Below are 11721 nucleotides of genomic sequence, written 5' to 3' on the forward strand. Positions count from 1 at the left end.
GCTTTATGTCCTGCATTCTTACTAAGGGCTTTATGTCCTACATTCTTACTAAGGGCTTTATGTCCTACATTCTTACTAAGGGCTTTATGTCCTACATTCTTACTAAGGGCTTTATGTCCTACATTCTTACTAAGGGCTTTATGTCCTACATTCTTACTAAGGGCTTTATGTCCTACATTCTTACTAAGGGCTTTATGTCCTACATTCTTACTAAGGGCTTTATGTCCTACATTCTTACTAAGGGCTTTATGTCCTACATTCTTACAAAGGGCTTTATGTCCTACATTCTTACTAAGGGCTTTATGTCCTACATTCTTACTAAGGGCTTTATGTCCTACATTCTTACTAAGGGCTTTATGTCCTACATTCTTACTAAGGGCTTTATGTCCTACATTCTTACTAAGGGCTTTATGTCCTACATTCTTACTAAGGGCTTTATGTCCTACATTCTTACTAAGGGCTTTATGTCCTGCATGGTTCTGTAGCTCAGTTGGTAGAGCATGGCGCTTGTAACACCAGGGTAGTGGGTTTGATTCCCGGGACCACCCATACGTACAACGTATGCACACATGACTGTAAGTCGCTTTGGATAAAAGCGTCTGCTAAATGGCATATTATTATTATTATTATTCTTACTAAGGGCTTTATGTCCTGCATGATTGTTTTGTATGGATGGATGGATGGATGGACAAAGGGGTGGATGGATGGATGGAGGGAGGGATGGATAGATGGAAAGTTGGACAGATTAATGGACTAATTTAAGGATCAGAGAAGTAGACTCACATCCATGCTGGTTAGATTACAGCGGTGAGTTCCAGCAAACCAGCCACTGCTGGAGCACTGGTCAATGTCCACATCCTGGAGGTTGATGTCCACTCGAACCACACCCCTGTAATAGGAAAGAGAGAGAGAGAGAGAGAGAGAGAGAGAGAGAGAGAGAGAGAGAGGGAGGGGTGGGTGGGGGTGGAGAGAGGTGAGACAGAGAGAGGGTGGTTGGAGAGAGAGAGGGGTAGAGAGAGACCAGAGAGAGACCAGAGAGAGGGTGGCGAGAGGTCAGAAAGAGAGAGAGGGTGGGGGATGGAGAGAGAGGAGGGGGGAGAGAGAGAGAGAGAGAGATACAGAGAGAGGGTGGGTGGAGAGGGGGAGAGAGAGAGAGAGGGGGTGGAGAGACATCAGAGAGAGGGTGGCGAGAGGTCAGAGAGAGAGAAAGGTTAGAGAGAGAGAGGTCAGAGAGAGAGAGGTTAGAGAGAAAGAGTGAGAGGGTGGCGAGAGGTCAGAGAGCAGTTAGCTTCAACTCAGATGTCTCTTTTAGTGTCAGAGAATGAAAGAAGGGCAGAGGTTCCATTGTGACCTCATCATAACAGGGTCTCACTTTGGTCCAATTCCTACAGATGAACTATTATCCAGGCAAAAACTAGTATGAGCATCAAATGCCACTCAATTAGAGTATATCTTCCAATTTAATGTCAATTGAAACAAAACAAAAAACAATGTCCTGTGTATAACGTTAATATGTTCATGCTATGTTGAATCAATTTTTATTTCATTTTTTTTCATGTGCCCTGAAGAGAGAAGCAGCCAAGCCTAAATATCCCAATTGAATCATGTTGAATCTAGCTCTGAACATCATGTTAACTGTAACCAAAACATGAATAGCTTATCCGCTTACAGTAAATCAATAGACCAAAGGCTGCTTGATGCTGTTTACCTCTGGGAGAGTATACTGCAGTGTACACATGCACACACTTCTACTGGCACGTGGTTCATTAGGCTACTACATTGGTTCATTAGGCTACTGCATTGGTTCATTAGGCTACTTACTACATTGGTTCATTAGGCTACTACATTGGTTCATTAGGCTACTGCATTGGTTCATTAGGCTACTTACTACATTGGTTCATTAGGCTACTTACTACATTGGTTCATTAGGCTACTGCATTGGTTCATTGGGCTACTGCATTGGTTCATTGGGCTACTGCATTGGTTCATTAGGCTACTGCATTGGTTCATTAGGCTACTGCATTGGTTCATTAAGCTACTGCATTCATTAGGCTATGGCATTGGTTCATTAGGCTACTGCATTGGTTCATTGGGCTACTGCATTGGTTCATTAGGCTACTGCATTGTTTCATTAGGCTACTGCATTGGTTCATTAGGATACTGCATTGGTTCATTGGGCCAGTGCATTGGTTCATTAGGCTACAACATTGGTTCATTGGGCTACTGCATTGGTTCATTAGGCTACTACATTGGTTCATTAGGCTACTGCATTGGTTCATTAGGCTACTACATTGGTTCATTAGGCTACTGCATTCATTAGGCTACTACATTGGTTCATTAGGCTACTGCATTGGTTCATTAGGATACTGCATTGGTTCATTAGGCTACAACATTGGTTCATTAGGCTACTGCATTGGTTCATTGGGCTACTGCATTGGTTCATTGGGCTACTGCATTGGTTCATTGGGCTACTGCATTGGTTCATTGGGCTACTGCATTGGTTCATTAGGCTACTTACTACATTGGTTCATCAGGCTACTGCATTGGTTCATTAGGATACTGCATTGGTTCATTGGGCTAGTGCATTGGTTCATTAGGCTACAACATTGGTTCATTAGGCTACTGCATTGGTTCATTGGGCTACTGCATTGGTTCATTGGGCTACTGTATTGGTTCATTGGGCTACTGCATTGGTTCATTAGGCTACTTACTACATTGGTTCATTAGGCTACTTACTACATTGGTTCATTAGGCTACTTACTGCATTGGTTCATTGGGCTACTGCATTGGTTCATTAGGCTACTTACTACATTGGTTCATCAGGCTACTGCATTGGTTCATTAGGCTACTTACTACATTGGTTCATCAGGCTACTGCATTGGTTCATTAGGCTACTTACTACATTGGTTCATCAGGCTACTGCATTCATTAGGCTATTGCATTGGTTCATTAGGCTACTGCATTGGTTCATTAGGCTACTGCATTGGTTCATTGGGCTACTGCATTCATTAGGCTACTGCATTGGTTCATTAGGCTACTGCATTCATTGGGCTACTGCATTGGTTCATTAGGCTACTGCATTCATTAGGCTATTGCATTGGTTCATTAGGCTACTGCATTGGTTCATTGGGCTACTGCATTGGTTCATTAGGCTATTGCATTGGTTCATTAGGCTACTGCATTGGTTCATTAGGCTATTGCATTGGTTCATTAGGCTACTGCATTGGTTCATTGGGCTACTGCATTGGTTCATTAGGCTATTGCATTGGTTCATTGGGCTACTGCATTGGTTCATTAGGCTACTGCATTGGTTCATTGGGCTACTGCATTGGTTCATTAGGCTATTGCATTGGTTCATTAGGCTACTGCATTGGTTCATTAGGCTACTGCATTGGTTCATTAGGCTACTTACTACATTGGTTCATTAGGCTACTGCATTGGTTCATTGGGCTACTGCATTGGTTCATTAGGCTACTGCATTGGTTCATTGGGCTACTACATTCATTAGGCTACTGCATTGGTTCATTGGGCTAGTGCATTGGTTCATTAGGCTACTGCATTGGTTCATTAGGCTACTACATTGGTTCATTAGGCTACTGCATTGGTTCATTGGGCTACTGCATTCATTGGGCTACTGCATTGGTTCATTGGGCTACTGCATTGGTTCATTGGGCTACTACATTGGTTCATTAGGCTACTGCATTGGTTCATTGGGCTACTGCATTGGTTCATTAGGCTACTTACTACATTGGTTCATTAGGCTACTGCATTGGTTCATTGGGCTACTGCCAGGTGGCGTGGCAGAATCTGTCTCCTCACCACGTGCTCTCACCACTGGTGTCCCCCAGGCTCTGTTCTGGTTCCTATTCTCGCTATACACCAAGTCACTTGGCTCTGTCATAACCTCACATGGTCTCTCCTATCATTGCTATGCAGACGCACACAATTAATCTCTCCTTTCCCTTCTGATGACCAGGTGGCGAATCGCATCTCTGCATGTCTGGCAGACATATCAGTGTGGATGACGGATCACCACCTTGGTTGAACTTGGGACGGAGCTGCTCTTCCTCCCGGGGAAGGACTGCCCGTTCCATGATTCATCACGGCTGACAACTCCATTGTGTTCATCCCAGAGCGCTAAGAACATTGGCGTGATCCTGGACATTGGTTCAACTAACATCAAGGCTGGCCCGCATTGGTTCATGCTCTACAACATCCGCATTGGTTCACACAGGAAGGCGCAGGTCTAATCCAGGCACTTGTCATCTCCCGTCTGGATTACTGCAATATCACATTTTGGGCTCCCTTTGCCATTAAACCCTACAACTCATCCAGAACGAAAAGCCCGTTTGTTCAACCTTCCCAAGTTCTCTCACGTCCCCCGCTCCTCCGCTGTCTCCACTGGCTTCCAGTTGAAGCTCGATCCGCTACAAGACCATGGTGCTTGCCTACGGAGCTGTGAGGGGAACGGACCTGTTCCTCCAGGCTCTGATCAGGCCCTACACCCAAATAAGGGCACTGCGAACCACCTCTGGCCTGCTACCTCCACCACTGAGGAAGTACTTGCAGCTCAGTCAAAACTGTTCACTGCTCTGGCTCCCCAATGGTGGAACAAACTTCAGACAGCTGGACAGCGGAGTCAATCACCACCTTCCGGAGACACCTGAAACCCCACCTCTTTAAGGAATACCTAGGATAGGATAAAGTAATCCTTCTCACCCCCCCTCCCCCCTTAAAATATTTAGATGCACTATTGTAAAGTGGTTGTTCCACTGGATGTCATAAGGTGAATGCACCAATTTGTAAGTCGCTCTGGATAAGAGCGTCTGCTAAATGACTTAAATGTAAATGTAAATGTACTGTATTGGTTCATTAGGCTACTTACTACATTGGTTCATTAGGCTACTACATTGGTTCATTAGGCTACTGCATTGGTTCATTAGGCTACTAAATTGGTTCATGAGGCTACTACATTGGTTCATTGGGCTACTGCATTCATTAGGCTACTGCATTGGTTCATTAGGCTACTGCATTGGTTCATTAGGCTACTGCATTGGTTCATTAGGCTACTGCATTGGTTCATTAGGCTACTGCATTGGTTCATTAGGCTACTGCATTGGTTCATTAGGCTACTACATTGGTTTATTTTTTGTCACTTAAATATCACATTTTTATTTATTTATAGAATTGCAAGAAAATTTGCTTCAAAACAGCAACATTCTCTCCCCCAATAAGAGGGGTGTGAACAGTGCTTGTGCCTATTGAAATAGATGTGACACGTGCGTAGGGAGGGGGGCGAAGGGATGTTCCTCAATGCTGGAAGGGGGGCCTTCGAGTGAAAAAGTTTGGGAACCCCTGCATTAGGCTACTGCAATGGCTTGCATCCAAAGAACCTTTCACATATCCACAGTTGGCATTCAGACAGCTGGATAGTTGGACTGGCGGGTCCTAAATCTGTACAGTTCACTACTACATTTCATGAACACGGTCCCAGGAATGCAACGATAGTAAAACTGAATGCCAGACAAGTAAACAAAGCTGAAATCCCTTGTCTACTAATGTATCAGTATGTAGACCTATGTCCTTGGCTGACATCAGGTGTTCTCTACCCATGGGCCCCAGGTCAGTCTCTCTCTTTATTCAGTCTGTCTGTTAGTATCTACCCATGGGCCCCAGGTCAGTCTCTCTCTTTATTCAGCCTGTGTGTTAGTATCTACCCATGGACCCCAGGTCAGTCTCTCTCTTTATTCAGGCTGTCTGTTAGTATCTACCCATGGGCCCCAGGTCAGTCTCTCTCTTTATTCAGTCTGTCTGTTAGTATCTACCCATGGGCCCCAGGTCAGTCTCTCTCTTTATTCAGTCTGTCTGTTAGTATCTACCCATGGGCCCCAGGTCAGTCTCTCTCTTTATTCAGTCTGTCTGTTAGTATCTACCCATGGGCCCCAGGTCAGTCTCTCTCTTTATTCAGTCTGTCTGTTAGTATCTACCCATGGGCCCCAGGTCAGTCTCCTCTTTATTCAGTCTGTCTGTTAGTATCTACCCATGGGCCCCAGGTCAGTCTCTCTCTTTATTCAGTCTGTCTGTTAGTATCTACCCATGGGCCCCAGGTCAGTCTCTCTCTTTATTCAGTCTGTCTGTTAGTATCTACCCATGGGCCCCAGGTCAGTCTCTCTCTTTATTCAGTCTGTCTGTTAGTATCTACCCATGGGCCCCAGGTCAGTCTCTCTCTTTATTCAGTCTGTCTGTTAGTATCTACCCATGGGCCCCAGGTCAGTCTCTATCTTTATTCAGTCTGTCTGTTAGTGTCCATCTTTATATTCCCTTTTCTCGCTCTTTATTTCTTTACCTTTTTTTCAGTTTGTCATGAATCCTCCTGATCTCTGTATTTCAGTTTGTCATGAATCCTCCTGATCTCTGTGTTTTCTGTGTCTGGCAACCTTTCACTCTTTCTTACATGATGAAACACTATCTCCCACTTTCACACAGTCGGTCGGTCTGTCTGGCTGCCTGCCCCACTCCCCATCACTCTTTCTCCCTCTCTCATAATGCCCAGGCCCAGGGCTGCTTCTCGAGAGGAGCCTAACACCATTAGCTGCATGTGCCTGAAACAAACACCAATGAAGAGGAAAGGCTGAGGCTCATTCCATCTTTTCCCAGGAGCGAGAAGAGAAAGTGTTGATGAGCCAAATAATCTCTCTCTCTATGTTAGTGTGTGTGTGTGTGTGTGTGTGTGTGTGTGTGTGTGTGCGTGCGTGCGTGCGTGCGTGCGTGCGTGCGTGTGTGTGTGTGTGTGTGTGTGTGTGTGTGTGTGTGTGTGTGTGTGTGTGTGTGTGTGTGTGTGTGTGCGTGCGTGTGTGTGTGTGTGTGTAAGGGAAGGAAGGAGGAATGGAAGGTGAGACTAAATGTGTGTGGGAATGTGAGGATCCAGAAACATGGGGTAACCACCAAGCAGGAGAAAGGCTTTTGTTTTGAAGTCACTCAGCTCAAAACAAAACCATACAGCCATAACGTAATAACCATTGTATTTGTATTTATTATGGATCCCCATTAGCTGCTGCCAAAGCAGCAGCTACTCTTCCTGGGGTCCAGCAAAATTAAGTCAGTTTATACAATTTTAAAACATTAGAATACATTCCACAGATTTCACAACACACTGTGTGCTCTCGACCTCTCATAAATAAAAGTAGTGATGAAGTCAATCTGTCCTCCACTTTCAGCCAGGAGAGATTGACATGCATATTATTAATATTAGCTCTCTGTGTACATCCAAGGGCCAGCCGTGCTGCCCTGTTCTGAGCCAATTGCAATTTTCCTAAGTTATTTTTTTGTGACACCTGACCACACGACTGAACAGTATTCAAGGTGCGACAAAACTAGGGTCTGTAGGACCTGCCTTGTTGATATTGTTGTTAAGAAGGCAGAGCATCACTTTATTATAGACAGACTTCTCCCCATCTTAGCTACTACTGCATCAATATGTTTTGACCATGACAGTTTACAATCTAGTGTTACTCTAAGCAGTTTAGTCATCTCAACTTGCTCAATTTCCACATGATTTATTACAAGATTTAGTTGAGGTTTAGGGTTTAGTGAGTGTTTTGTTTCAAATACAATGCTTTTAGTTTTATAAATATTTAGGACTAACTTATTCCTTGCCACCCAATCTGAAACTAACTGCAGCTCTTCGTTGAGTGTTGCAGTAATTTCAGTCGCTGTAGTAGGTGACGTGTATAGTGGTGAGTCATCCTCATACATAGAAACTCTGGCTTTACTCAGTCAGGGGCATGTCGTAAGTAAAAAATGTAAAAATCAAGGGGACTAAAAAGCTACCCTAGGGAATTCCTGATTCTAACTGGATTATATTTGAGAGGCTTCCATTAGAGAACACCCTCTGTGTTCTGTTAGACAAGTAACTCTTTATCCACATTATAGCAGGGGGTGTAAAGCCATAACACATATGTTTTTCCAGCAGCAGACTATGATCGATAATGTCAAAAGCTGCACTGAAGTCTAACAAGACAAGCCCGACAATAATTTTATCATCAATTTCTCTCAGCCAATCATCAGTCATTTGTGTAAGTGCTGTGCTTGTTGAGTATCCTTCCCTATAAGAATGCTGAAATTCTGTTGTCAATTTTTGTACTGTAAAATAGCATTGTATCTTGTCAAACACTATTTTTTCCAGAGGTTTACTAAGGGTTGGTAACAGGCTGATTGGTTGGCTATTTGAGTCAGTAAAGGGGGCTTTACTATTCTTGGGTTGTGGAATGACTTTAGCTTCCCTCCAGGCCTGAGGGCACACACTTTCTAGTTGGCTTAAATTGAGGATGTGGAAAATAGGAGTGGCAATATCGTCTGCTATTATCCTCAGTAGTTTTCCATCCAGATTGTCAGACCCTGGTGGCTTGTCATTGTTAGTAGAGGTCAACCGATTATGATTTTTCAACACCGATACCGATTATTGGAGGACCAAAAAAAGCCGCTGCCGATTAATCGGCCGTTTAAAAAAATTGTATTTGTAATAATGACAATTACAACAATACTGAATGAACACTTATTTGAACTTAATATAATATATCAATAAAAATCTATTTAGCCTCAAATAAATAATGAAACATGTTCAATTTGGTTTAAATAATGCAAAAACAAAGTGTTGGAGAAGAAAGTAAAAGTGCAATATGTGCCATGTAAAAACGCTAACGTTTGAGTTCCTTGCTCAGAACATGAGAACATATGAAAGCTGGTGGTTCCTTTTAACATGAGACTTCAATATTCCAAGGTAAGAAGTTTTAGGTTGTAGTTAATATAGTATTTATAGGACTATTTCTCTCTATACCATTTGTATTTCATATACCTTTGACTATTGGATGTTCCTATAGGCACTTTAGTATTGCCAGTGTAACAGTATAGCTTCCGTCCCTCTTCTTGCCCCTACCTGGGCTCGAACCAGGAACACATCGACAACAGCCACCCTCGAAGCATCGTTACCCATCGCTCCACAAAAGCCCCGGCCCTTGCAGAGCAAGGGGAATAACTACTCCAAGTCTCAGAGCGATTGATGTTTGAAACGCTTTTAGCGTGCACCACGCTAACTAGCTAGCCATTTCACATCGGTTACACCAGCCTAGTCTCTTACACATGCATAGCAAGGGGAACAACTGCTTCAAAGTCTCAGAGCGAGTGACGTTTGAAACGCTTTTAGCCCGCACCCCGCTAACTACCTAGCCATTTCACATAGGTTACGCCAGCCTAATCTCGGGAGTTGATAGGCTTGAAGTCATAAACAGCTCAATGCTTGAAGCACAGTGAAGAGCTACTGGCAAAACGCACGAAAGTGCTGTTTGAATGAATGCTTACGAGCCTGCTGCTGCCTACCATTGCTCAGTCAGACTGCTCTATCAAATCATAGACTTAATTATAACATAATAACACACAGAAATACGAGCCCTTGGTCATTAATATGGTCGAATCCAGAAACTATCATTTTGAAAACAAAACGTTTATTATTTCAGTGAAATACGGAACCGTTCTGTATTTTATCTAACGGGTGGCATCCCTAAGTCTAAATATTCCTGTTACATTGTACAACCTTCAATGTAATGTCATAATTATGTAAAATTCGGGCAAATTAGTTGACAACGAGCCAGGCGGCCTAAACTGCTGCATATACCCTGACTCTACGTTTCACCTGGTTAATATTGCCTGCTAACCTGGATTTCTTTTAGCTAAATATGCAGGTTTAAAAATATATACAGTGGGGCAAAAAAGTATTAGTCAGCCACCAATTGTGCAAGTTCTCCCAAATATCTGCAGCGTTAGTAAAAATGTGATCAATACATGTTGATGATTTCATTCCTGTGCTGTTTGTAACTACCCTGGTAGGTTGACTGATAACCTGAACCAGGTTGCAGGCACTGGTTACAGTTTGACGTTTTTTCTGAGTGGGCAGCTTGATGATAGCCAGTCAATATTTAAGTCACCCAGAAAATATGCTTCTCTGTTCTGTTCTTCTCTTCTCACATACATTATCAAGCATTTTATACATATTATCCAGATACTGACTGTTAGCACTTGGTGGTCTATAGCAGCTTCCCAGGGGAATGGGCTTTAGGTGAGGCAGATGAACCTGTAGCCATATTACCGCAACAGTATTTAACATTAGATTGTCTCTAAGCTTTACAGGAATGTGGATCTAAATCTAGACCGCAACACCACCTCCTTTGGCATTTCTGTATTTTCGGTAGATGTTATAACCATGTATTGCTAACACTTTATCATCAAAGGTATTATCTAAGTGAGTTTCAGAGAAATTCAGAATATGAATGTCAGCTGTTACAAGCAAGTAACAGATGACATTCATGTAAACAGTCTAATTCAAACAAATCCATTACCAAACAGCCATTATACTAGATGATCTCTCAACCGATATGTCATAGGCTTAACAGACTGTTTATGAAAATGGCCTCAAAGCCATTGCTCTCATTCTGCATATCCTCCACAAAATCACACTCAAATCATTTACATTTTGATTAGGTTTACAAAAAGGGGTCTGTATTGGTTTATTTAATCCTTGGGGTGAATAGATTGCTTGGGATGTACATCCAAAGATTTGGCCTACAAACTCTCCTAAAAAGGAAGACACGAGACCGTGCAGAGGGATTCTCTTAGATCTTTGACACGTCTGAACTATAATTGTGAAACTGAATCCACAGGCCTATTCTAAAAGTCATACTGCTGCTAATCATTAGACGACGATGCCACATCCATTTGCGGGAATGTCAAATGAGTTTGAATGCGCCCTCGGGACATTCTGACATTCTGAACAGGAACCAGCTCTTTCAAAACCAATGGAAGCAGTTAATTTCGCAGCCAATTAAAGGTCATCTCACTGATGGCTTTTAATACCAATGTCCTCATAAAACGGGTGTCAGAGAGCAAAGTGAACTTTACAAAATAAAGTATATTGGGCTTGAAATCTGATGTCTTCAAAAGCAGCTCCAAGGTCGATGAATGCTTCCCTCTGTGCATGACGTGGATTTGATTATTTGTGATTGAACCTTGATTTTATTAGAGAGTCATACAGAGACCAAGATCTGTTTTACAGATAAGCACTGAATTACATCAATTACAGAAACACACCTCAAATACCAAACGCAAGTAGAAAAAAAGGGTTGATAGCCTTGATTTTTTTTTGCTAAGCTGGAACCGTACAGTAGCTGTCTGCAACAGCAGGGGTCTTTTTGTATTTTCAGGCTGAACCCTAATCCGATGACCTAGAGAAGGGCCTCTGTTTGATCCCCTTCCGTAGCAGATCTAAACTTGACTGGGTAAGTGTGATCAAGCACCATGGAAGATCAGCTCGGTTAAGAGGTTTCAACAAGAGACTAAAGCAAAGTGTAGGTAACCCGGGACATGGAATACCTGGGAGAGCAGGTATGTGCAATTTAGCCAATCACTGATATTCATAAATCAGCTTCGTTGGTGGTCAGTAGTCAGTTGTGGTGCCTGTTTAGAACTAAATGTTGCTGTACCTGCAGCACTCCATAATAGAGCTCCTGGCTTAGTGATATGGGCTTGGGAATTGTTTTTGGATCAGCTGAGGCAACAGCTTTGAGATGATCTTGCATGTATGCTAAAGGCATGACCAAAACAAACTAAACTTACAGTACGTAGTCTTGCCTAAATGAATAAAGCTCAGGGACAAACTAACATGCTGGAATT

General features: G+C 42.9%; 1 protein-coding gene across 1 annotated transcript in view; it reads right to left on the bottom strand.

The window, feature by feature from the left end:
- The window catches only part of LOC124042141 (probable G-protein coupled receptor 158), a 118602-nt gene that overhangs the window by 104587 nt on the left and 2294 nt on the right, over window positions 1–11721 (bottom strand). Inside the window, exon 2 of the mRNA XM_046360515.1 lies at window positions 784–889. Coding sequence (XP_046216471.1) covers window positions 784–889 — 106 coding nt within the window. The remainder of the gene's footprint in view (window positions 1–783; window positions 890–11721) is intronic.

The sequence above is a fragment of the Oncorhynchus gorbuscha genome, linkage group LG08 (assembly GCF_021184085.1).
Source record: "Oncorhynchus gorbuscha isolate QuinsamMale2020 ecotype Even-year linkage group LG08, OgorEven_v1.0, whole genome shotgun sequence".
NCBI classification, from domain to species: domain Eukaryota; kingdom Metazoa; phylum Chordata; class Actinopteri; order Salmoniformes; family Salmonidae; genus Oncorhynchus; species Oncorhynchus gorbuscha.